The 27882-nt window shown below is 34.2% G+C and overlaps 1 protein-coding gene across 6 annotated transcripts; it reads left to right on the forward strand.

Moving 5' to 3' along the window:
* Positions 1-2597: 2597 nt before the first annotated feature.
* On the forward strand, positions 2598-26897 carry LOC145684426 (uncharacterized). 6 transcript variants are annotated; one of them, XM_081756798.1, is made up of 4 exons: positions 2598-2692; positions 19927-20407; positions 24880-24947; positions 26554-26897. In XM_081756798.1, exons 2-4 carry the CDS (start codon positions 20001-20003, stop codon positions 26559-26561), a joined length of 483 nt encoding a protein of 160 aa, XP_081612924.1. In that variant the 5' UTR covers positions 2598-2692; positions 19927-20000; the 3' UTR covers positions 26562-26897. The 6 variants fall into 6 exon arrangements, with proteins under 6 accessions (XP_081612924.1, XP_081612919.1, XP_081612922.1 ...); XM_081756793.1 differs by lacking the exon at positions 26554-26897 and having other exon boundaries at positions 24880-26524; XM_081756795.1 differs by lacking the exon at positions 26554-26897 and having other exon boundaries at positions 2622-2692; positions 20075-20407; positions 24880-26524.
* Positions 26898-27882: the final 985 nt, after the last annotated feature.

Raw genomic sequence — 27882 nt, forward strand, 5'->3', positions numbered from 1 at the left:
AGCAATCACGTACGGATCCTCTACTTCAAAGAAGATCTATAATGGGGGGTGGAAGGGAAAACATTTTCTCCCTGGATTGTTTGAAATTGTGGGCGACGTGTTATTTGAAAACAGTGAATCTATTGATATTTGTTTTAGCGGAACTACCCCCCCTATTCCGTTTCCAGTTTTATTCTTAAAGTAACGAGAGGCAAGGCAAGTATTGGGGGCCTTGTCAGAGAGACGAGTGTTAATCTTAGTGTTAAAATACTCGCGTTCGCGTCGTATCCTCTCCTCAGTTATTACAGATAAGTGACAGTGCTCCAATAAATTAGTCTTCGGTGTCGTTCTATTAGCAACAGTGGAAGTGTGATTGTGTGTGATTTTTGGTTATAGTTGAAAAATTAGAATGGGTAAAGTAAAACCACAATACACCCAAAAGTTTCGGGATGTGTGGTTGTCGAATCCAAAGTTTGCTAGGTGGTTGACAAAGGTTGTAGTGGACGAAACAAAAGCTTATTGTAAAGCATGTCGTTGTACTATAAGAGCGAGACTGGCTGATTTAGACAATCATGCTGAAACTAAGAAACATAAATCTGCAGCTTCTGCACAAAGCCAACCAAAATTAGATTTCAAACCTGTGTCGGATTCCCTAGAATCTAATAGTGCCGAAGAGTCGCTTGCTCTATTTGTGTCCTCACATTGTGCAATAATGGCATCCGATCATTTAGGTGAACTTTGTAAAAGCAGGTTCAAAAATAGTGTTGCTGCAAGTCAAATTAAATTGCATCGAACGAAGTGTAGTGCAATTATTAAAAATGTTCTGGGGCCTTATTTCGAAATGATATTGGTGATGGAATGTACAGCATTTTAGTAGATGAGTCTACTGATATTAGCGTTTCTAAACTTTTAGCAATAGTTATTATATATCATAGTAGGTCATCCGACAGGATTGTGTCAACATTTCTCACCCTGATTGAACTTGAGAAATGTGATGCTGAATCTATTGTAATTGCTATTAAAGAAGCATTGAAGGAAATTAACTTAGATTTGAATAAACTGCAAGGTATCGGAACGGATAATGCTAGTGTGATGGTCGGAGTTAATAATGGGGTGTATCAAATATTGAAAAGGGAGGTTCCACATTTGATACTTATGAGGTGTGTCTGCCACTCCATTCAATTGGCAACATCTGCAGCAACTGCTGAATGCCTTCCCAGAAATTTAGACTTTCTGGTTAGAGAAACTTACAGTTGGTTTTCTCGCTCTTCGTCGCGGCAACTCCATTATCGCCAGATTTATTCCACCCTAAATGACGGCCAGGAACCACTGAAAATTCCTCAAGTTTGTGACACTAGATGGTTGCCTATTCAACCTGCGGTATGTAAAATAATAGATCAATGGTTAGAGTTGAAAACCCATTTTGAAATAGTTAGGCTCACCGAAAAATGCTACACTGCTGAAGTACTCTATTCAATGTTCAGTGATGATCTCAATTTGGCTTATTTATTTTTGAAACCCATTCTGTCAGATCTTCAAAGAGTCAACAAAAAGTTTGAGTCAAGTGACGTAGACCCATGTAAATTATTAGATGACCTAGTTCTTCTCATTCAATCACTCCTTAAGCTGGTTGTTATTCCTACGTACCCAATTCAGCGAAAGTTTCTTGATAATGATTTCGAGAATCATCTAGATCCAAAACCATACTTAGGATATTCGTTTGAAAGTAAACTTTCTGAAATTACGGAAAAAATAACTGAAAATGAAGAAAAAAATGTTAGAGAAAGGTGTGTGAAATTTGTTTGTGAACTTATCAAACAATTACAGCAGCGTTTACCTGATAACATAGAGCTGTTGAGAAAATTGTCTCTTCTTGCAGTCTCAAATGCTCCTGTAGTTCTAAAGGAATCCTTAATCCCCCTGTTAGAAATTTCACAATTAGATTGGGATAGAATTACAAACATCGAATTACAGTGGCAAAAATTGACTGTTGTAAGGTGGAATAATACCAGTAGGTCAACGGACTTTTGGTGTGAAGTTTCCAATTACCGAGATGCCAGCGGTGAAAATCCTTTTAAAGAATTAACGGAATTTGCGATATCTCGTCTTGTACTTCCGTGGTCAAACGCTGAGGTGGAAATGATATTCAGTCAGTTAAATCTGGTAAAAACAAGGACAAGGAATCGGATGCAAATCAGCATGGTGAATGCTATATTAGGGATTCGAGCAGGTCTTCGAAGAAAAAACAAGTGCTGCCATAATTATGAGCTTCCAGCGTCAGTTCTCAAAACTATTGGGTCAGCTGAAGCATATAGATCTCAACCAAGACCATCATTGACAAAATCTTTACCATCTACTTCATCTACCCATGACGATGATGAAATCGATGACCTTGCTATTTTTCTCAATTAGGTAAGTTCAAACAAATATTTCTTAAATGTATCTTGTGTTTTTCGTATAAATGTCTTTACTGTTATTATTATTATTATTATTATTATTATTATTATTATTATTATTTACGATGCTATTAAGTCTGGTTCTTTCGATGCCGTTTTTAGTTGTTTTTTACTCTGGATTTGGTTGGAAAAGAAAATTTCTGTTGGACACACTGAATGTAACCTGTTTTCACTCTCTGTTTGGGCGCATTGAGGCGCTGTCATCAGTGTTTCTGTGATTTGACTAAGATGTAACATACTACGAAAGGGTAACAAAGGTAAAGAAATATAAAAGTAAAAGTATAAAGAAAATCAATTGTAAGTGAAATAATGTTTAAAAGTAGGAAAATGCAAATAAAAAAAGTTGGAATCCGATGCTGAGAGTAATGTAAATCCTGTCGGTGACAGATTTGAGCGCTCATATATTTTTAGTAATGTTTTTCAAATATTTCATTTTTTAGTTGCTGATAGTTACTTGTTATTTAATTGGCAAATTTTTACCTTGACTCCAAGCTAAGATAAGAAGGGAAAATTAAAAAAAAAAAAACACTCGTCTCTAATCATAAATCAGTGCATGACAAAGAAAAAAAATTACATCTCAACAAGACAATAGGACAAGCAGCAGCAAACCAAATACTTTGCCTAATACTCAAATGCAAAACAAATCAAGAATAAAAATAATATGAATTAAAAAAAAGAAAACACTCACCATTTCGCCATAGGAGAACACTCATGAATAATGAACTCATAACTGCTGATTCCACACACGAGAAAATAAGATACCAAGAACACATGCGCAATACTCAACATTACTGAAAAATGTTCCTTCCCGCACACACGTCGTTTTATTAAACCGAGCACACTTGCTATTATTACAAACAAGAAACCAATAAACGTCCACTTTTACAATACGTCGAAAATATCTTCACCTTTAGACCACAACTATGATAGGTTTTCTCTAACTCAATTCAACCAATTCAATTACGCGCTTCCCGCATGCCACAAACAGCAGCACACACATACATGCACACAGAACATGTGACATCACACTAACAAACTACCATATGACTACACAGACACCTAGTGGGAAAAATATGAACTAAGACGTCACACCAAAGGCACGAACAGTTCCAACAAGTGACTCACGCACAAACAGTTCCAGAAAGTAACTGAACCTATAAGAACCGATTAAAGTCACAGTTGGAGTCAAAGTAAAGACTTACCATTTAATTAATTCCAGAACCTTTTAAATAGGTTTTAAAACTAAAAAGTGTAAATTTACTCTTTTTTGTGGGGGATACAGTGAGAGAGACAGAGATAGGGAACGGAAAGGCAAAAATATATATTTAGGGGGGCAATTCATCCAGAAATAAAAGGTGTCCCGTTTTTCCTAGTTGAAGATTTGGTTACGCTTCTCTAACCCGTCTTCATTCGCTAACGCTCGCTCCGCAATGCTGTCTGAATTTAATGCTGGTAACGTAATTTAACGTATGAAACCATACAAAACCACATCGGAATAGAAATCGCAAAAAAAGTAGGTTAAAAAGCTGGCTCCCCACAGTTAAGAACAGCCAAAATAAGCAAAGTACTAATTTACAAATGATGAAAAGAAACCATTTTGTAAAGTAATTTAGAATTATGTAGAAATACAGATGAAGTACTATTAATAAACCCTGAACCACCATTAGTAATAGACGTCGGTCTGTCTCCTCCCTCTGACTCGAATTTCTGAAGAGGTATTCGGACTTCCTTTACATGTGGAATAACGTATGGAATTTCGAGAAATGGGCAGGAAGAATGGTCGTGTGTGTCAATGTTACATGCAAAATTACAAAGATACGAAAGTATCTTGCAAATATTGTGAACATAAATATGTATGTGCAAATGTTGATAAATTGGTGAGACATGTATCTTCTAGTATTTATCTAATCTAGTTGGTTTATAACATTTATAAATTTAATGTGTTTATAATATCAGTAATAGAGTCAAGTTGAGCAAATCCACTTACATATAAATTTAAACTGTTACTATATATTTTTTTCTCACATATTTAATTGATAGAACATATATTTATGCGTACTCTCTAAATATAATAAAGTGTTAATAAAGTAATATAATACCGTTCAGAATATACATTTTAAAGAATCCTCTGTGGACAACAGTAATAATATGCTGTGATATAAAAATTAATTCAACTTTGAAATCATAATATGGTAATAGAATGCAATTTTCTTTCTGATTGTACATAAATTCCCATTTTGGGAATATTCCCGAAAAATATCTTCCCGGGAATTTACCCATCACTAGACAAGACCAAACGTATAAACGGTGCGTGTAATTTATTTCTAATCACCCTCAAAATCTCTCTTCCACAGGTATATATAAAACAATTTTACACATGTTGTCTACATGAGGTATGTCATCCACATAATTATATGAAAGCTAGAGGTTCTAGAAAACAGAACAGTCGCAATAATCGAGGAAGTTCCTATAACACAGGTCCCCGCATGTAGGTTAGTTCCTTTCTGTACTAAATTTTTAAATCATATAGTATTGCCGTACGTGCGTCAGCGAGTGAAGGTGGTATAGAGCCAGGCAGGGCACTTTTTTTTTGTCTTTATTACAACTAGAAGGGGGACCTGTGTTCTAGAACCTTGCACAATAATTGTGTCAAGTACATTACGACGACAACTTTTTTAATGGTCAAATAAATAAAGTTTTTCCTTTTCGGTTGTACATTTGCATAACCGGAAAATAAACTGTAATAATTCGTTTAAACGATATATTTAAAAAAAAGGACATACTATCATACTTTGGCTAAATAAATTTGGAAGCACCTACGCAGTGACATGGACATACATTATATTACAGTTCGTAAAATTATTCCTAAAATAAGACTAAATTTCAAGGAGTTCAAAGTGTAGGTGTGGTCTAGACATTAAGAACATATACCGTGTGCGTTCCTGCGTATTGCCATAAATGTTTCACTTCTTTCATTAAAGAGATTCATTTGCGTTTAGATTTACTATACAGATACAATCAAATGCATGGAAGACACTTCTTTCTTCCGAGGTGTGCATTTGCATTCTCCGTTGCATATTCACTTTAAAAGGTGTGCAAAAAGACGAACCAACATATGCTAGGTGAACACTAAAATGTACGAGTACTGATGGGCAGTGGGAAGGAATTCAAAAAACGGGAATATTCCTGGGATTTTCCCCCGCCCTACAAATTCCCGGGAAAAAATTGATTTCCATTTCTTAGAACCGTATGACTAATTATTTATTTTAATATATTATGATTTACTTCTAGGTTTTAAACAATTTGGAGGTTAAAAAATTTAAAATTCTTTGACAGTACTTATATAACTAATAATATAATTTTTTAAGTTCCATTTCCATTTACAGTAAAAAGTAGGGTAATTGTTCAGTATTCGGGGGCCAAAACTAGCAAAAGGTAGGATGATTTACGGAAGAAATGAGTTGATAGTAGTGTTTCAAGTAGTCAAGAAAGTATCGAACACATTCTTTTAGGGCAGTAGGGGATTTGTACAAACCGTAAAGGTAAATGGAAGTGATTTATGTGAGAAAAGAAAGTGAATTGTTGGTAACAAAGATAGAAAACAACGGGGCTCTAACCCGCCTTCACTCGCTCGGCAATGGTATCTGAATTTAATGTTGGTAACGTAATTTAAAATATGAAACCATAAAACAACCGCATCGGAATAAAAGTAGTTGCAAAATCTGGCCCCACAAAGCTAAACAAGAGCCAAAAGTAGCAAAGTACTAATTTACAAATGATGAAAAGTATCCATTTTGTAAAGTAATGTAGAAATAGAGATGAAGTACTATTAAGAAACCCTGAACCACTGTTAGTAATAGACGTCAGTCTGTATCCTCTCTGAGTCGAATTTATGAAGAGGCACTCGGACTTCTTTTAGATGTGAAATAACGCATGAAATTTCGAGAAATGGGCAGGAAGAATGGTCGTGTGTGTCAATGTTACATGCAAAATTACAAAGATACGAAAGTATCTTGCAAATATTGTGAACATACATATTTATGCTCAAATGTTGACAAAATGGTGGGTCATGTGTCTTCTGGCAGTTACCCAACCTAATTTTTTTTATAACATTTAAAAATTTAATATGTTTATAATATCAGTAGTAGAGTCAAGTTTAGAAAATTTACTTACATATAAATTTAAACTGTTTAGCGGTTTAAAAGTACGTGGACTTACTATACCATTTTTGAAACATATTTACTTTCATAGAACATATTGTAAGTAAATATCCATTTATGCGTACTCTCTAAATATAATAAAATAACATAACATCATTCAGAATATACATTTTAAAGACTCCTCTGGGGACAACACTAATAATATACTGTGATATAAAAACGAATTTTACTCTGAAATTATAATATAGTAATAGAATGTAATTTTCTTTGTGATTGTATATAAATTCCCGGAAAATTCTCATTTTTGGGAATATTCCCGAAAAATATCTTCCCGGGAATTTACCCATCACTAGGTACGATTGTTTCTTAAGAAAATAGATCAGCGAGCGAGGGGTATTTAAAGGGTGGCAGACATAAGCTCATGGGGAAAAAGTTCACCGGACATGAGCTCACCGGCAGTCTTATATTACAGGGCCGGACACAAGCTCACCGATAGGACACATAAGCTCCCTTGAAAGACTTGTAATAAAATTCACCGAGAATTGAATTTTAGGCTTTGGCTACTTCCTAAGCGGAAAATGGAGGTACTATCTTACATTATTGTAACTGTGTTCTGTGTGTGTATTGAACATTACTTTACTGTAACTGTGTCCTGATCATATTGTTACACTAGCACAGCATAATTCTCAATACAACGGCCAGGTTCCTGTTTCTTATTCGCCTTCGTGATGTTGCGTCTAACAAATAAACTCAAATCTCCACACCACATCCCACCTAATTCCAATTATAAGGGTTTCCTCTGGTCTCCCGTGTATTACCACTTTCTTCATTCCACCATTTCATTCATTATTCATCGTCACTGTCTCCTTTAGCCTCACCTGCATACGCGTGGGACGTGAAGCTCAAAGATTTCATTTTTTCTAAAGGAAAATGATATATCTAAGTTGGTTTCAGACATAGTGAAAAAAAAAACATAACGAGGAGATACACTTTCACCAAAATTTCTTTTACCAATATTTATGTGCTGCAAAATTTCCAGCACCGAAAATTTCAGAACAGGGGATGGTACTTCAGTAAAAGAAAGTACTATCTTTGTTTGTCTAAATCTGTTTTCCATTTATATTTTAATATTCAAAATCTACTTTATATTAATATTCATAGTCTGGTCTTCATTTTTGTCATTTTTTGTTTTCCATTTTCCTGTTCCTTTTTTTTTATTTTATTCAAGTTTATTTTGCTTTGCAATTAAATTAGTTAACCAATGAATGTATTTAGTTATCATTATTGTATTCTTTATTGCATTAATTGTCTTATAATTATAGTATTAGTGGTGAGCTTTTGTCTGCTTTTGCATTAACAATGATGAGCTTATGTCCGACACCCGATTTGAAGCCCCTCAGAGAACGTTGTTTCCCAAAATTACTACGTTTTACACGAAAACAATTGGATAGAAGCCCCGAAGGGTCGGTTGTTACCTACCTTTATCTCTATTTAGACAACGGTTTATCTCTCCTAGTATCAAGATTTCCAATTCCTCCTCAATATGCACTCGTACTTACGCACTACATCCCTTATCACCGGCATTTTACAATTTCGGAAATGGACACAATCAATAATCTTCCCGTTTATATGTACTATATCACCAAGATTTCAATCGTTCCGCTTCTTGACTTACGGATGCCCTGATTTATTTTATTAGTATATACACTGGGCATAATCGCTGCCTGTAGTTCAATGTTTGTGTAAAATGTCGTGCAGTTTTATTACATGGATCTATAGTATAAATACTTTTAGCAGTAAAAGTAGTAGTACAAACGGGTTAGAACAACCGCAGGTGTAGCTTCGGTCTGTTTTCTACATGTGATGGGCAAATTAAAGACTATCCCAAAATTTTAGTACATTTTACAATCCATGGATCCGTATAGTATCACTCGACCTAAAATATTATACTTAGTGTTCATTTTTTTACGTACTAAACTACACGTTCGTCTGCAATTACCATATGGGAGAATACGTGGTTAGCATCCCAGACTTTTATTTGTATATTTCCACGTAAATGCGCATTTCATAGCTAAACACACTATATTTCCATTATTTTGACACTACTCTATTAAAATATTACAATTCTCTTCCATAAATTTTTCAAATTTAGAGTTTCGTATAGTAAATCCGTACCTTCATTTCTAACACCTTAGAAACTGTTTCTTAATAGAAGAGTTGGATATCTCGGTACAGATTCGCTTTGCGAGTTCTTTCCAAATTTGTGTATAAAAATATATAGTATGGAAAGTTCAACAAAGAAAATATAAAGCAATGTGTGCTAGGTTGCCACTAAAAAATAACTGCTATCTGAGTCCGTGAAAACCAACGTGGTGGCCACAGGAGCGTTAACGCAGTGTGAGTATGCGCGGAAACGAAAATATTATATAGAAAACACTCTACGCAATTATTCTGTACACCTTAAAGGCTAACTGTCACATAGAAATCGAAATTAATATGTTGTCTTCCACTGAGACATTTCTTTCACATAGCACTTGATTTGATGATAAATTATTTGTACGGCGTTTGTGGTTACAAGCATACGTTCTGTTTACTTTTTGGATGTTATGTATGTGAAATGAAAGATTCATACTTTAATTGTATCCAAATGTACAAGTAATATGTAGGACTTAATAGTGCATCTAAATTTCTCAGTATTGGGAAGATTAATTTTGATTTAGAGTTTGCGTTGATATAAATGTATCTGAATGTAGCGTGTAAACAAGTGAAGATAATGCAGATATCACAGTAATTTAATAATAAGAACTTAGGCTGCACTTGCAACTTCCTCTTCTTGAAACTTGTCGACCAAGATGTCTCTTGCTCTATATAATTTGTACTGCAAACTGAACGGAATCGCTAATTTTTTTTTTCTTACAACAATCCTCATGTTATGGTAGCAAAGATTAGAATTAATTAAAACCGGTGTGTTTAATGTTTTTATTATTATTATAATTGTTATTATTTTCCATCACAAAACAAATTATCAGAAAGCATCCTTCGATTCCTGTTTTGAGCTGTAGGTCTACGTATAGACTCTGCGCTTGAAAGACACGTTAAGTTACAAATCAAAGTCTCACGTAAAGTTCATTCTTTGAGATAAAAACGAAAACTTTTGATGCAAATATTTTACTATTGTTTTACTATACAAAATTTGAGAGTAATTTCTGGGAAAGCAGGTGCTGCGGAGATAAAGGAGCACAATCTCTAATGTAGCCACGGTCCTGAAAAGATCCGATAATCCCTAACCAACCTACGAATCTTAAAATAGAGTTAACGTGTTTCAAATTTATATTTCTCCGCATTTCTGTGCAATAATTTTCTCATGTTGGTAATTATCTTATTTGTAATATGTCGTGCTACTACAACATTAACCTTATGACGTCAACCTTTCAAAGATTACGTTAATGCCAGCCTGGGGTCCGCGCGGACCCCAACCAATAACGTTGTTAGTAGTCACTATTTATTATGTTTTTTTTATTATATTGTTAATACAGTTCATTAGTTTTATTTACTATAATATAGTAAAAATAAACACAGTATATTTATATATATATATATATATAGAGAGAGAGAGAGAGAGAGAGAGAGACACTTACTAGAAGACTGTACTAAACACAAACCTGTATATATATTGTGCAACATCTGTGTACTACGATACATTCTACTGAAATTTTGTATATACTGCATTTTCTTTATTTCTAAATATTTTCTGATCGCTCACGACTTTTAACCATTTCCATATACGAGGGTCGTTCAGAAAGTAAAGAGCGTTTTAGCATTGTTAAATAAAAACAAAAGATATCAATACAAAACTTCATTTACAAAGCCACAGGACTCTACTCTGCTTTTCTATATAATCGCCATAGTTGTAGAGACACTTGTTATAATGTGGAGCTATTTTTTAAATGCCGATGTTATAATCATCTGCGCCAAAGATTTGAGCCAGGCTTTCACTGCTTGCTTGAATTCTTCATCGTTTGCGAACTGTTTTCCATCCAAAAATTTCTTAAGTGTCGGGAATAAGTGAGAATCACTTGGTACCAAGTCAAGGTTGTAAGGATGACAAAAGATTTTCCCTTCAGTTTTTCCGTAACAAGTGATGGCCTCCCACTCCAATTTTCATCATGCACGCTGGTTCTTTCTTGATTAAACATAATGCATCATTTCCTCAGTGATGACTCGTTCGTTGCACTATCACCATAAACACTCTTTATTTGCCTATAAATTTCAATAGGCTTAACTTTTTTGCGCCTTCAGAAAACGAATGACACTCCGTACTTCACATTTGGCGGGATTTTCGATTGGCGATTCCATTTTGAATCGCTGTAAAAACAAGTAGCGTGACCGCACAGCATTGAGATTCGGCTCACACTGAGATGAAGGAAGGAGCTACTGCCACGCACGCGATCGCAGTGGTTGGGGGTCGGTGCCGCGACTGATACACAATCGTTCTTTACTTTCTGGACGGCCCTTGTAGATATCCCTTTTGCACCTTCTCATTGTACAAACAACTATTGTTATCTGAAACACAATTCTCGGCGAGCCCGCTGCTTGTGAAATAAATTTCCATTGTTATATTTCCTCGCTTATCTAACCATTGCTTTTCAGGTCACTTCACCAGGCCTTTCACATTGCCTCGTTCATGCCCTACGTGTGGATAAACATATATTTTGTCTTTGAATGATTATGATGTTTCAGTATCGCATACTCAGTAAATTTTTATACCGTATTTTCCGGGCAAACTTAGAATATAAACGTACAAAAAAATCTTCCACGTGTAGGTACCAGTTTTTGACCCATAGCTTACAAATTTCCAGATCTGTACAAGTCATGGAAACTCAGAACGAATATTTCCTAGATTACACGGAATGCTGATATCTTGTCTGTTTCTAGTTTATCTTGACTAGTTTTAATATGAAATCAACTAAAGCTCAGGAGACAGTAGAAACGATTCAGCAACCTCGTTGCTTGGAAAATTGGACGTTCATTTTCACTTGGCCATAATTCAGTCAACCGTTCTCCTGCTGATTTTGGCAATAGGGCCAAAATAATGAAGTCTATGAAAGCATATATTTCAGTTCGGTCGTTTTCTGAGTTTAACTCCTTTACTTTCTCAACATAGATTCGAGCTTCTGTTTCCTCACAATTAGATTTGCTGATTCTCGAGTTTGAAAGCTTGGACGTAGTTCATTCTGAGTACCTAATTCCGCTGGTTTCAATTCTTTGACGACATTTTCTGTCAACGTCTGGTGTTCTGGAGGGTCCTGTGCACTTGATTTTCTTCCACTTGGAGCTGCAAATTCTGTAGTCTTTGTTCCGTGCTCTGTTAGCATGTCTAAAATTCGGCTAGAACGCTGCAGAGGGTCATAATCAGAAAACAAGTCCACGTCACGTTCATTGGAGCCACCGGTAGTTTAGTCTCCTTTCCCTTCCCCAGACAATTCACGTTCATTCTCGTAATGGCTGACGTCCGATTCAACCTCAGTTGTTTCGTTAGTAGTTACTTTTACTTCTAACATCCGCAGAACGCTTTTTTAGGCAGTCCTAGACAAGACACTAAATAACAGAACTTCCTCAACGTAATTTTCCCTGAAACGCATCATTTTCTGTATATTTGACTAGTAATGTACTCCTGCAACTTTGAAATACAAAAAAATTCAATTTTTCTCACAAATATTATACAGAAAATACACTTTTTCTTAAAGAGAATTTATTTGTTTCAAAAATATCTGTATAGTAACACCCAGTGAGGTATCCAAATTTTAATAGAATAATAACATATAAAGATCGTGCTGCCATCTTCTGGCAATTTTTAAAACAACACAACTCACTAGTCAGAGGAATACATATTTATTTTTATTTATGTTGACGTTGTTAGGAACTACCAATCAGCAAGCTTCATTTATCTATCTGCGCATATGGAAGCATGAAAAACCATGGGGTCTGTACGGACCCCAGGTGTGCCAAATACGGTTTGGTTCTTAAATATTCTTATAATTTCTAAACACAAAAGCGTACAACAAGTAAATTGTTATGAATGAATTGAAAACATCTTAAAGAGAGATGTCCTGAGTCGTGGATAAGAATATGAAACAAACAGAGAAAATATATGAATATAATGAAGCCTGGGGTCCGAACGGACCCCAGGTTGGCGCCATAAGGTTAATCAGTAGAACAGGGAGAATCCGATGTTTCATCAACAGTGCAAAATGAGCTCCTTTTATTGACAAATATATTTTTCCTCAAGCAATCTGGCTCATACAACGGTAATAAGAAATCAGATTCGTTCAACTTTTGTTATTAAACAGGTAATCGTACATAAGATTGTTTAATGCATTCTGGATTAGCAGAACCAAATACCGTACAATCTAAGTGTAAATTCTTTTATATGAGTTATTCATTGCTAATCAATTTGTTTTGTTAGTTCAAAGTTTTCTTCAATAAATGTATTGGGTAGAACGTTTTTCTACGTGATTTCCGCTTTCATTGGAGCAAAAAGCTTTTAAGAGTAATGTTAGATTTACCATTTGTCATTATTATGAACATTTCTTAAGAATATTTTTATAACTCATAAATCGATTCATTTCCAGTTTCCATTGAAACGGTGTCTATTACTTATATATATATATATACAGATGGTGATCAGAAAAATGAAAACACCTGAACGAAATTGGAACTTACCAGATTAATATTGTGTCGGGCCACCTTTCGCCTTCAGAACAGCCTTGATGAGACGTGGGATGGAGGAATAGAGGTTGTGAATGGTAGCAAGCGGAATTTTACACCATTGCTCGTGCAGGGCATCGGCCAGTTCTGTGAGAGAGGATGGAGGTGGAAATCGTCGCCGGAGTCGTGTTTCCAAGACGGACCACAGATGTTCAATTATGTTGTGATCTGGGGATCGGGCGAGCTAGGGGAGGTGTTGAACTTCATCTTGATGTTTCTCAAACCACGCTGCAACAACGCCAGCTGTGTGAATGGGTGCATTATCATCCTAGAAGATGGCGTCATTGTCCGGGAACAACATCCGGACCATAGGATGCAAGTGGTCTCCTAAAATTGCGACATAATCGTTGGCAGTGATTCGTCCACTAAATGTGACCACAGGACCCAATGAAAAACATGATATTGCGGCCCACAGCATCACCGAGCCGCCGCCATGTTTCACAGTTGGGCGGAGACACTGCAGCTCATAAGCTTCTGTGGGCGTTCTCCACACATAAACACGGCCCGTGGTTGGGAATAGGGTGAAGGATGAATCATCCGACCATATCACACGTTTCTAGTCCTCAACGGTCAGAGTTGCATGGTCGCGGCACCATTTGCGGCATACGAAAGTGGTATGGTCCCTGATGAACGGTTTGGCCCGTGCAACACGACCCCGTAAGTTCATGCCATGTAATTCGCGGCGGACTGTGATTGTCGAAACAGGGTGGGGGAGGTGCTGATTGAGTTCCTCCGTCACTTGCTCCGCAGTGGCACGACGGCTCTCCGTGACAATGCGCTTTAATACCATGACAAAGCTTTTAGGTGTAACCGTAAGTGACGATCTTTCATGGTATGCTCATATCTTCACTTTAAAAGAAGTATTGTGTGTTTCGTCTGATACAAACTTCAAAGTAAGGTTTCGGTGGAAGCACATTTAGCTATTACTACGCAAAGTTTAATTCAATAGTAAGCTTCTAATAATAAACTGGGGAACTACTTATAATAATTAAACAACTTTTCGATTATAAAAAAGGAATAACAAAAATTTCCGGATAACCTTCAAAATGGATATGTTCAAAGGTTTTCATTGAAGCGAAGATTTTAACATCGACGCTTATACATTTACAACTCTATTTTTCCTGTGGAAATAAGGACAATTTTTTATTATTAACAAAATATCCATTCCATTATACACGGCGAGGTATTAGGTATTTGTGATCCATCGAAAATATGCTAACATAAGTAGAAACGTGTATACGAATTGTGTAATGTATAGCAAACTTCCTATGTAGTTGAAGAATATGATTATCATCATCTCTTGTGGGAAGATATTAAACCTATGTGGTGTAAAATGCTGTTTACAATTAAGGAGAACTAATATCATTTAAAAAAAGTGTTGGTGACAAATACTTGTCCCTGAGTACATGCCAAGTGTGATACAAAATGGTTACCTAATTACAGTGTAAATGATCATGTTCATATACTTGATACATCTTATTTTATGATTTTTAAATTAGAAAGAACATAGATACAATATTATGTATATTTACCTGCTCCTTATAATATTCTAAAAATTTTATTCATAATTCTAATGCTTATATAAAGTTCTCTCACGTTTGGGAAGTTAATGAAACAGACAAATTAATAAAATTCAAAAGAAATTAGACATATACATTTCTTTTGTTAATATTAAAGCTTAACTAACTAACTAACTAACTCTATGGCCTATGGAACCCGGAGGTTCAGTGCCGCGTTCACAGAAGCTCTCCACTGACTTCTATCCTTAGCTAATTGCATTCAGTTTTACTTTGTATTCCTATCTCTGCGAGATCCATCTTAATATTGTCCTCCCATCTGCGCCTAGATCTTCCTAATGGTCGTTTTCCTATGGGTCTTCCAGTCAAGACTTTGAAAGCGTTTCTACTTTCATCCATTCTAGCTACATGACCTGTCCACCTAAGCCTCCTAGACTTGACGACCTTAACAATGTTGGGTAAACCGTATAAACTATGTAGTTCCTCGTTTTGAAGCTTCCGCCATTCCCCATTCTCGTTCCTCTTGGGTCCGGATACTCTTCTCAGGATCCTGTTCTCAAATACTTTCAGTCTATGTTCTTCCCTCAGAGTAAGCGACCATGTTTCGCACCCATACAGAACAACAGGCATGATTATCGTTTTATATATTTTAAGCTTCAAATTCTTCGACAAAATTCGCGACGACAAGAGATTTTGAACCGAATAGTAACACGAATTCCCTGCTTTTAGTCGACATTTAATTTCTTCGTGAATATCATTTTCGTCTGTTAATATTGATCCTAAATATTAGAAACTATCCACTTTATCAAAAGTATTATTTAATATTTTAACGCCTCCACAATTTGCCATATTACGGTCCCGACGCACTTCCGTGTATTTAGTTTTCTCTGCATTTACTTGTAAACCCATGACCCTGCAAGCGTTTAAAAAGATCTCTGCATTTACTTCTACTGTTCTCCTATCATCCTCTATTAAATTTACGTCATCAGCATATGCTATAACCTGGTGAATGCCGTTCAACCCTAGGCCCTGGTTGCTACCTTTGATTTTCCTTATGGCGTATTCCAGCACAAAGTTAAACAATAATGGCGACAACGCATCTCCTTGTTTCAGGACATTTTCGACGTGAAAGCTCGTGGACAAAAATTTTCCTGCCCGGACTTTGCTTTGGGATTCACTTACACATATCTTAATTAATCTAATTAGCTTTCTCGCTATTCCAAGTTCTGTAAGAACGTTGTATAATGTTTCTCTCCTAACCGAGTCGCACACCTTTCTAAAATCAATAAGTAGTTAATGTACCGGTGTATTGTATTCCCACTTCTTTCCAGTATTTGGCGAATGGTAAATATTTGCTCGATAGTTGATCGATTTCGTCTAAATCCGCACTGATAATTTCCAATAATTTCATCTGCGTATGGGGTCAATCTTTCTAACAGAATATTTAAAAGGATTTTATAGGATGTTGACAGAAGAGAAATGCCTCGATAATTATTACAGTCAGTTTTGTTGCCTTTCTTGTGAATTGGAACAATGATTGATTCTTTCCACTCTTGTTGCACTTCTTGTTCCAGATAAGGCAAATGAGTTTGTGTATCTTGTTCCACAATATTTCAACACCAGCTAAAATTAACTCAGCCGGAATTTCATCCACACCAAGAGATTTGTGTTTCTTTAATTTCTTTATAGCGGCTTCCACTTCTATTCGATTGGGTTCTGGAATATACAGTTCTGCGCTGTGAATCTCCTTTTCTCCACGCAGATTAGTTTTTGGCTGCGTGTTCGGCAAATCGTCCAAGAAATCTTTCCATCTATTTAACAGACTATCCGTATCAGTGAGAACTGTACCGTCAGATTTCTTTAATATATAAGCACGAGATTGATAGCCTTTCTTAAATTCGCTGATCCCCTTATACATGTCCCGAATATTAAAGCTTACTTTACAATTTTAAGTTCTACATTCAGCACGAATTACAAAAAGAGTCGATCAACCGGTAGTTCGTGAAACTTAAATTAAGTAGCACCACAGCCGGATAGGTCCACTAGGTACTGCGAACACTTGCTAACGTTATTTGTATCAGTGTTTTCCAATGGAGTTTTCTAAAATTAAAAGAGGTCAACCCAGTTTGATATTCAATGGATATCAATATAAAAGAGAAGAAGGAAAGAAAGTGTAGGATCAAATTGCAGCAGAAGTGGAGGAAGGATGGCTACATATCGATAGTACCAAAGAAGACCACGAAGAACCGACAGAATTTTTCAACTACATTATTGACCAGTTGTTGGAAAATCCATAAATATCAGTTGACTTGTGGAACTACTACTAAAGACGACACCGAACAAATAATACTGTAGAAGGTTGGAATCATTGCATAAACTGAGTTGTAAGTAAACCACACCCCCAAGTAAAAGATTTGTTTAAATTCTTGAAAAAAGAAGCAAAACTTTCAGATGAGCATATTATAAGGGTGGAGTTGAATTTAATAGGGGTGAAATTAAAGAAAACGTATTTTCGAAGGACGACAAAATTGTAAAAGCAACTGAGTCACTTCAAAAGTCAGAAGACATCGGGAAGTTTTTAGGAAATAACTCTTACATAATTCACCTGAATTAAATAGATAAGGAAAGCCGTTAGAACTGACATGTAAAAATATTGGTCGAAGGTATTGATAATGAAAAATATTCGAATATCATTTAATAAATGACAAAGCGCTGTCTGAAATTTTATTTTTGGGAAAGCAGTTAGGACTGATAGATAAAAATACTACGAAGTTATTGATAGTTACGAACATTTGAATATCATGTAATTAGTGACAAAATCGCTGGCTGCAGTTTTATTTTTGGGACTGGACCTTAAATTTTAAACCTGAGTACGATAATTCAATCTATATTTTTAACTTATAAAACCTTTTTTAAAAAGTCATGAATTTACCGCTCGGGTTCATGGCTTCCCTGTGTTACTTACTAGCGCATTTCGCATATGCTGCTTGCGAAGCTTGTACGGCAGGCCCATCTCTGCCAGAGACGTGCCGATAAAGGAGAGCACGCAGTCCTGGCTGGTGCTAACAATGTATATTATCGCACCGTAAACATAATTAATGTATGTGTGTTTGTTTGTGAGTGTGTGTAACCACTGGACGAAACGATACTCCATGAGATGGCGGTCCGAAACCTAAGCTTCGTCTTCGTGGAATTAAGACGAAACGCTACTGAAACGAAATGCTGCTTGGGACGAAACGATAAGACACGTGAGATTGTGACTAAACGCTGTTTTGGGCAAAACGACTAGTGATGGTTAAATTCCCGGGAAGATATTTTTCGGGAATATCCCGAAAAGATTTCCAAAAATGGGAATATTCCGGAAATTTATGTACAAACGCAAAGAAAATTGAATTACTATATTATCTTTTCAAAGGTAAATTCGTTTCTTTTCACCGTATATTATTACTGTTGTGTCCAGAGGATTCTTTAAGATGTATATTCTGAACGGTATTAGATCATTTTATTAATATTTTATTATATTTAGAGAGTATGCATAAATGGATATTTACTTACAATATGTTATATGCAAGTAAATATGTGGGAAAAAATGGTGTAGTAAGTCCACAGACATTTACACCGCTAAACAGTTTACAATTATATATATGTGGATTGTGTAAACTTGACTCTACGACTCATATTAAAAACATATTCAGTTTTTAAATGTTCTAAACAAATTAGGTTGGGTAACTTTCAGAAGACACATTTTCGCATACGTATTTATGTTACAATATTTGCAAAATGACATAGTTATATAATTTAGCACGTTATGTTGCCACATACGACATCTCTTCTTACCTATTTCTCGAAAGTTCATGCGTTAATTATCATCTAAGAGAAGTCCGAGCACCTCTTCTGAAATTCGAGTCAGAGACAGGAGACAGACCAACGTCTATTACTTACGCTCGCTCAGTTGTCTTAATAGTACTTCATCTTTATTTCTAAATAATTTCTACATTACTTTACAAATTCGTTCCTTTTCATCATTTGTAAATTAGTACCTTGCTACTTTTTAACGGAAATGGAAATAGAACTTAAAATATCATATTATTAGTTATTAACGTATTGTCAACGAATTTTATTTTTTAATCTCTAAATTCTTTAAAACATAGAAGTAAAAAAATAATAAATGAAAATAAAGTAACTAGTCACACGGTTCTTATAATTTGGAAGATAATCTAAAGAAATGGAAATAAATTCCTTCCCGGGAATTTATATGCCATGGAAACATTGCAGGAATATTCCCACCGCCCATCACTAAAAACGACACGACACTTTTTTTTAATATCGAGAAATACCATTGAACACCACGAATCAGAAAGGTTTTTTTCGTAATAAAAGATTTCTTACCAGCAGCAGTTCAACAAATCACCAACAACTGTGGTTTCGACAACAAAGATAATGTTCATGTACCTTAAATTGTGGAGAAAGCGTATTGGTAAGTAGCACATGCGAAGTGACAATGAGCACTAAAAAATATCATCCCTAATATTTTTTCCTGTTATTTCTACATTCTTATTCTCGTGTACAGTCTTAGCTCATGATAATACGTTCAATTTTGATTAAAGGAACTCAATTAATATTATTACGGAGAAAACACAGATTGTAAGGAGAAATATCTCAGCAATTTTGTAATCGAAATCTTGACCCGAAAGTTCGTATAAAAGATTAAAAAAGAAAGCTATCAATATTAACATTTTAAATGATGAAACCAAATTGAAAAATTATTTAGATAATATTTCCAACTATAAGTAATAAGAAAACGTTACTTCCAAACAAATTGCCACTATTCTTAAGACAGATATAGGAGAGATTATATGTTTTACGATCAATCAGTTGGAGATCGTCATAAGAACTTTCGCTTTTTCATTGTATTTGGGAATTTTTTTCAGGATATTTTCTGTTCAGGTTTTTTCAATAAGCGATTCTGGTACATTCTTGTTTATGTGTCTTCTTAAGAATATGTATAAATAAATTTAGTGTGTTCTTTTTTCTTTATAATTCCAGAATTTTAGGTTCCATTCCAATATTTATAACTGAAATTTTAATGTAATACCAATCATTCTGATTTGAAATTGAGAATGGCATTCAATTTCTTTAATACTATGATTAAGCATGAAATAAAAACAGACGTTAACCTTATTGAAAATTCTAGTAGTAACACTGATGGACTGCTACAGAACGATCCTCTTTCAATGTGTTCTACGACGGATTTAAAATACAAAAAACCTCCAGAAAACGCAACAGAAGAATATAAGGACAAAACATGTATGCAAAGTTACGTGATACCCAAATTGACAACCAATAGAAAAATTGAAGAACAAAATGATATAAAAGATTGGAAACTAAATGCAAAAGCCGTGTGTATGATCGAACCATTATCTAAACCTAAATTGTCCTTCAGTGCAAAGTCATTTCGCAGAAACATCAATTCCTTAAAGACAACAAGCAACGGTACATGTACTGGTGAAGAGTCAGAAAATCACGGGTAAGTTATCATTAACGATTTGTACAATGCAGATATAATGGGCGAAGGTTATTGTGGAAAAATCAAAACCATATATCACAAAGCCACGTTGGGTATATTTAAGCTAAACAATCATTTCAGTAATAATCGTTTATTTATGTGCACTAGAAATATTTTCAAGTATCAAATTTCTTTGGTTACTTTCAATGTCAGTGTTTTAATTTGCTCTTGATCTGTCACCCAGTAAATTTACAAGTGAAAATAAGTGCCCCATCTTCATTTAATAGTAGCACGTAATAATCATAATGTAAGTTTCGATGATGCTTTTGTCAATTGATAAATTAATAATTACAAGATGAATAAAAACAAATACTATTATTAGTAATATTTTACGTTAGTTGACAGCTTTGCTTATTAATAACTCATCCCAATGGATTGCAAAATCAGGTAGATAACTTTCTAATTATTCCCATATTTTAAATCCCTCTGTGCTAAAAGTTATATCATTTATAAAATTTATGATTGTAATAACTTTAATGTTTGAAACTTAAAGTAACAAGTGGGGTTATAGCAGTAAGATCGTCATTTTACAATCTTTTCGATAAAGTTTTATATCTTTTGTATCAGAATGACTTTGCTGTTCTTTCTTTTTTCGCTTTAAAATATATGTTCCTAAATGTTAGTACTAACAAAACAAACAAACAAATGTATTCACTACTCCAAATGTTATAACTGATCCAAAGAATAGAGCAATATATATATGTCCAGTCTTCTTAGCTACTATGTCCTATCTTATTGTATATACAATAAATACTTGCGTTCATCAATACATCTTTATTATTACTCTGTGCCCAGTGCACTCTTTACTTATCATAACTTATCTTTATCATTCCGCAGCTATTACATATTTAATATACAAAATATCTTCATAATAATTCATATCGACTAATAAAACCATAGTTATTCTGTCTCTTATTTGCACAGACTCTCTTCAGTGACTACATATCGGACATTCTCATATTTGTGAACACTTTCAGCCCATTTATATTTCCAACAATTCTCCCCCCTGTACAAAGTTAGAACGTACCAAAATAAACCAACATCATACCAAAAAATGAGACAAACAGCATAAACTTAATCTGCACCTCATTCCAATTACAGAATCAATAGTACCGGTAATCAACCTAACCTAACAAACTAATGAGTCAATGTTTTTACCAAACTTTCTCCACAGTCTATTTAACAATGAATCAACACTCTTATGACCTGGAAGCCTCTTTCAATCTATTATCCAAATGCATATACCAGGTAGCTACCTTATTATATAAATTCTCAATCTTCAATGTATTTATGCCCAAGTTTTTCTTTATTTTTGCAATATCAACGTGCACCTGTTCTAATACTTCCACACGTCTTTTTAATTCCCCAAGAACTAACTTCTCCAATATTCCATAACGTTTTTTAAGTTGTTCTAGGTCATTATCCCTCTTTTTTAATCCCTCTCTTAAATCTTGTAGCCATTCGCCTTTACATTTACCATTGCTCTGTTCCACAGTTTGCTGTTCTTCTTTTTCTTGTTCTTCCATTAAATCTTCTTCAACTTTTTCGTTTGATTCTTTCGTCACTCCTTCAACCGTATTCTGATTTGTAATAACTTCCGACGAACTAGACTTGCTATCTACCGAAGTATATGTGGTTTGGTTTTCCGAAACTATTTTACTCTTATTTCCTTTTTTTTATTTTTCTTCCTGAACGTTATCATGTGCTCATCGTTGTTGTGCACTTCAGCATTTTCCTTAGACTCACACTCAGCAATTACTTCTGGATTATCGTTTATCGCTTGCTTGTCTACATTGTGATTTATTACTGTACTGTCCTGTTCGAAGCTTTTACCCTCATTCTGTACTGCTGCGTCAATTACATCTAAATCTTGTATAGACTGGTCTGTCATTGGTTGTGCCTCTACATCATTCTTGTTTGATATCAACAAGCTGTTACAATTTACATTCGCATTTGGCAACGGACTGGTAGAGTTGGTAACTGTATTACTTGTTTGATCCCTACCATTATTAGAACCTTGCACTAATTTTGTTTGCGCTTGTTTTATCGGCTGAACGCTATTTGAAACGGTTTTGTATCTGCAGGCGTAAGCGAAGTGGTTAAACCTATTACAAGAAAAACATTGTTTTCTATAGGCAGGACAGCACCGAAAGTCATGAAATTTCTTACACCTTCCGCATGGAAACTTCCATTTTTAACATGAAGGCAATTGCGAACACCGTTGACAAACAACTGGTAACCCTTGATGGCTATTTAGTGTTTGGTTAAAATAAACTTGAGCATTAGCACCCTCCATCTCACAAGCCAGTTGAACTGCTTCTGCAAATGACAATTTGTCTTTAGACAGCAATGCACTACGCGTTTGATTGCTAGATAATCCAAAAATTAATTGATTACACAAAGCAAGTTCTTCATATTTTTCAAATACACATGCTGAAACAGCGTTCTGAAGATCAGTAATAAACTGCACAACACTTTGCTGGTTTTGTTGCTTCATCGAATGAAATTTGAAACGATGTGCCCATTTGCTGCACTTAATGTCTGAGTTACTCATGACTACCTTATCACTTTGATCTTGCTTGAAACCTGAAAAAGTTGCCATAATATTTATATATGGAAGCGTTGTTCAACATCGACTGCGCCAATTGTTAGTACTAACAAAACAAACAAACAAATGTATTCACTACTCCAAATGTTATAACTGATCCAAAGAATAGAGCAATATATATATGTCCAGCCTTCTTAGCTACTATGTCCTATCTTATTGTATATACAATACTAAATTTGAAGATTTTCACATTTTGGACGTCAGTTACGGGACGTACGTTTAGAAATATAATTTATTTTGTTTTATATCACATTTACACTAATTTCTGCAAAGAGGTAATGCTACTTCTAATTCTTTTAGATTCCAAAATATGTGGTCCTAAAAATTAAAAAAAAAACTAGCAAGAAAAGTGGAGTTTTATATAATCCTATATATAAATACGAAATATATATATATATATATATTAAAATTTCATTTACATTGGCCGCTTAAAGTTGTAGGTCTGAGTTACATTTTAATAAGTACATCATAGTGTGTAACGACTCCGTCGATATAAACGTTTTCGCTTATTGGTTGCAAGCTCTAATGTTCAAAAAAGTCAAATTGAAATGTTGTATCGTGTTACGTTTTGTTAAAACTTGTCATTTAAAACTCGTAATTTCCAAATCTTAAAATTATTTTCGTGTAAGTTTTTAGACAAACAAAATATTTATAAAAGAAAAATTGCCTGCATGATTCAAATTTGACTTCTATATTAGGGATTGAAAAGGTACCACTACCTACTACAAACTTAATTGTGATTACAGCCTCAGGTTATTTAAAAAAATCTAAAATCAAATTACCATCAAACTTGTAGCGTGAATGGCACTCGGCAAGATCACATACCTGTTAGAACAAGCAATGTGTAAAACGGTCAAATCGCCCAGAAAATCAGTCCGAATTTTCAACTGCGAAAGAGTTAAGAATGTCCAATCTCGAAATTATGTTATTTGTTGCATATAAGGTCAGATAGCTTACAAACCCGGTTAGCCAGCATAATAACTTGAACATTCAAGAACATGTTCACCAAACTGAAATTTGAGAAAGGCTAACTTCAGTAAATGAATGTGGTTTCACCTTGTAAACACAGACGCATAGAATCAACGTGGGATGGTATGTTTCCCTCAAATATATGTTTTTCTGAACATATTAATTGATCAATTTCTTCCTCCATTACGCATACGTGGTAAAATAAAATAACACAAGAAAGAAAAAAAATGGCTCAATTGAACTCAACATACTAATTATTTTAAGTCAACAAAACGCAACGTCGCCAATATATAAGACACATATCTTGATATGATGCCACGAAAGTATAAATCGAAAGACATCTTGAACATTTCTGACCTGTATGAGTCTTTAAAACCAACCATAAGTATTATTTCTTAATTCAAAATATACTACAGAGAAAAATTAAAGTCATTAAGTGGATTCGAACCTTCGTCCTTCGATTTCTACCCAATTTGGTACCGGTTTATTTTCCTGCGAATAATATCATTCTGTTGTTAGTCCAAGTAGAATGACTGTGAGTAAAGCTTACAGTATGTCCAAATCTGCAATACATTGCTACAGGTCTTACATTCCATGCTAATCTGTGCAGACTTTTCTTCTTTATATTGCAGACTTTTAGTTTACTAATATTTACTATATATAATGACTTACATTAATGAATATGTATGCAACATATACTGTTCTCGTAACTGCCTCTGGGAATAATCACTGGTCATTATTATTGTTCAAGGTTGAAACTATCAAAATATGAAGCAGTTTCAGAGTATACTAAAATATGACGTCACTTATAATTTATTATTCTGTATAATATATTTCCATTTTCTCTCCCCTATAGCCGAGGTACCAAAACAGGCGGAATGACTCGTAATCCTAATTTCGTAGCTTGCACGTCAATGACCACAGGTAAAAAGTTATTTTCTTGTTCAGAATGTGGTAAGTCTTTTCAGCAAAAGTATAATCTTAAGTCTCATATATTAATTCATTCAGATGAAAAACCTCACACATGTCAACAATGTGGTAAATGCTTCTGTAAAATCAGTTATTTAAATCAACATATGAAAATACATACAGTTGGAAAACCACATTATTGCATAGAGTGTGGCACATCGTTTCGTAATTCAAGTTATTTAAAGTTACACATGCGTCTACATACAGGTGAGAAACCATACACATGTCAGAACTGTAAAAAATCCTTTAGGCAAAAGGGCCATTTCAATCAACATGTTCTAACTCACAGCGATCAAAGACATTTATCGTGTGGGCACTGTTCAAAAATGTTTAAAAACAAGAGTGAATTAAGGAGACATATTTTAATTCATACAGATGAAAAGCCATTTTCTTGTGAAAAATGTAGAAAGAATTTTCGTACAAAATATTACTTAAGAAACCACATGGTAATCCACTCATCTGAAAGAAAATATTTTTGTGAGCAATGTGGTATGCGTTTTAATTGGAGGAATGGATTAAGAAAACATATGGTAACACACAGAATTGAAAAGCCTTTTTCGTGCGATACATGCAATAAAACTTTCCGTGCTAAAAGTAATTTGAAGTTGCACCTTCTATGTCATTCAAACGAAAAACCATACCGATGTGATATTTGCAATAAACATTTTCGCCAGAAAATTCATTTAAATCTGCATAGCCTTTGGCACCGCCAGGAGAAAACCGTTACATGCGAGCATTGTTGTAAGATGTTTCGGGATAAGGGTACACTAAAAATACACATGATAACTCACGGAGATGAAAAACCGTATTCTTGCACAAAATGCTCCCGATCATTTCGCAACAAAAACACTGTAAAAGAGCACATGTTAATTCATTACGATGTAAAGCCATACACTTGTACTAAGTGTTCTCGTCGTTTTCGTCGAAAATACAGATTGAGTGAACATATGTTGAAACATTAAAATGTAATGATAATTTTTAAAAGTAAATATTCATTTGGATGCTAGTACATGTTCTTGTAAATCTTTCCTGTGGAAAATACTCTGAATACCCTACCGATTTAAATTTTTTAACTATTAAATTTCATGCTTCTAGAATAAACCCAACATCCTTTCACCAAAAAAAGCTACTGAAGAGAAAGTATAGTCAAAACAAAAAAGGGGAGAATTTTCAAACGGTTGTTGCAAGATTTGAAACACACTGTTCCATAACGGGTTTCATTGAAATTATATCGTGATCTCTAGGGAAATGTATATCAAGAAAACTTATGAAGAAGTTCCAACAATGTAATATAATTCAAAATATATCTTGCATATTATCCAGAAAGAATATTAAGTGATACTTATTTTCCTATATACCATTGGTATATATATATACTATATAGAAAATAAAAGAAGCATGTATGCAATATACTTCCCTCAGAGAAAGAAATAACCATTTTGAAACGTTACTAACCTGTATGCGAATATGGCTATGTTATTTGTAATTAGTCAGTTGTTCATCATTAAAGGTATTAATATACATTTCTTCAATCCTTGTTATTATTTCTTTTGTTTTGCAGGAAATTGAATAATGGGTCAACAGATGGCCACTACTCAAGACATTACTCAACCCAGACAAATATTGAATCTGCTTCGATTGTAATTCTTTAAAGAAAAAAATCAGTAACTATAGTAACACTGTTTGTAATGACAAAAGAGTGAAATTAATATTATATATTTCAATCTCTCCTACTTCAATGTAGCGTTAGCTATGTAAACCAATAATACTTCCAATACAAAAAAATAGCATTATATTTTCTTTAAATTAATTTCACGCAACTGTTATCTTATTGATCGCTTCTCTTTAATTACAAACATTTTAATTAAATATTTTTACTATCAGGAATTTAGCGTTAAATAAGTAAAAATTGAAATTCAATCTTCCAAAGAAGTATAGAAATAAAAAAAAAATAAATTACTTTTTGAAATTTGCTGACAATTTGTTTCGACAATTTGAAGTAAATAAATAAATTTATTAATTACGCTTCCATGATATGACTAATTCACATTTTTGTTACATTTTATCCTATGAAGGGTTCCATTATTTCAGATATTAGAAGTTCATTCATTTCTTTATGTATACATAACTAGTGATTAAGTTATATACACTTTTTTAAATATTTTAACACATGAACAGCTTTTTAAAAAAGAATAATGGGTGTCATGATATGCACTACGATTTTACTGATCAATATAAAATACATTTGTAATCTTGATGGTTCATAAATAGAGCGCTCAACCCTGGCGCGTTAGTTCCCAATTCTTTATCAGCTCTCGACAAATATTTGCAGTTTATAAGTATCATATTCGTTAATTTTCTCCGGGATTTCCTGTTTTCTCCCTTCTTTTTTTATTTAATGATTATCACTAATTCGTCATCACTATCCCGTTATCGTATTTCCGCGGAAACTCAACCTCAAATAAAAATAAAATATATTCTCAATGCAATCCTGTATTACACCCACAAATACTTATCAGATTCTATCTTTTTCTCGTACGATTATCATTGTATTAAATATGAGAGTTCTGATGAATAATAATAACTACTTACATCTCATTCTTCAATGTAATAGATTGCTCATTTAATTTCATGTCAGAGAATTTTTACTATGCAAAACTAATCAACTTTTAACAAGGTAACTAAACACACATCTTTATCACAGGTAGTTATAACTCAACATATTATTCGGAATTCTATTTAAGTGAAATCGTAAATATCAAAGCAATGACAAGTTTCGAATGTTATTTTCAATTACTGTCCCTCAGATGCAAATTTCCCATTACTATCTAAATATTTCAATACGTAGGCTCAACAATAAGCGCACTGATTCAAAATAAAACAACCAAGT

This window comes from Thermobia domestica, chromosome 4 (genome assembly GCF_964235325.1).
Source record: "Thermobia domestica chromosome 4, izTheDome1.hap1.1, whole genome shotgun sequence".
In the NCBI taxonomy this organism is placed as follows: Eukaryota; Metazoa; Arthropoda; class Insecta; order Zygentoma; family Lepismatidae; genus Thermobia; species Thermobia domestica.

What these genes read in the sequence shown, in the direction of transcription:
- LOC145684426 (XM_081756793.1), top strand. Translation starts at nt 20,001, where the DNA reads ATGGCATTCAATTTCTTTAATACTATGATTAAGCATGAAATAAAAACA. An exon ending in GAAGAGTCAGAAAATCACGG is followed by an intron (nt 20,408 to 24,879) that starts GTAAGTTATCAT and finishes TCTCCCCTATAG; the next exon opens with CCGAGGTACCAAAACAGGCG.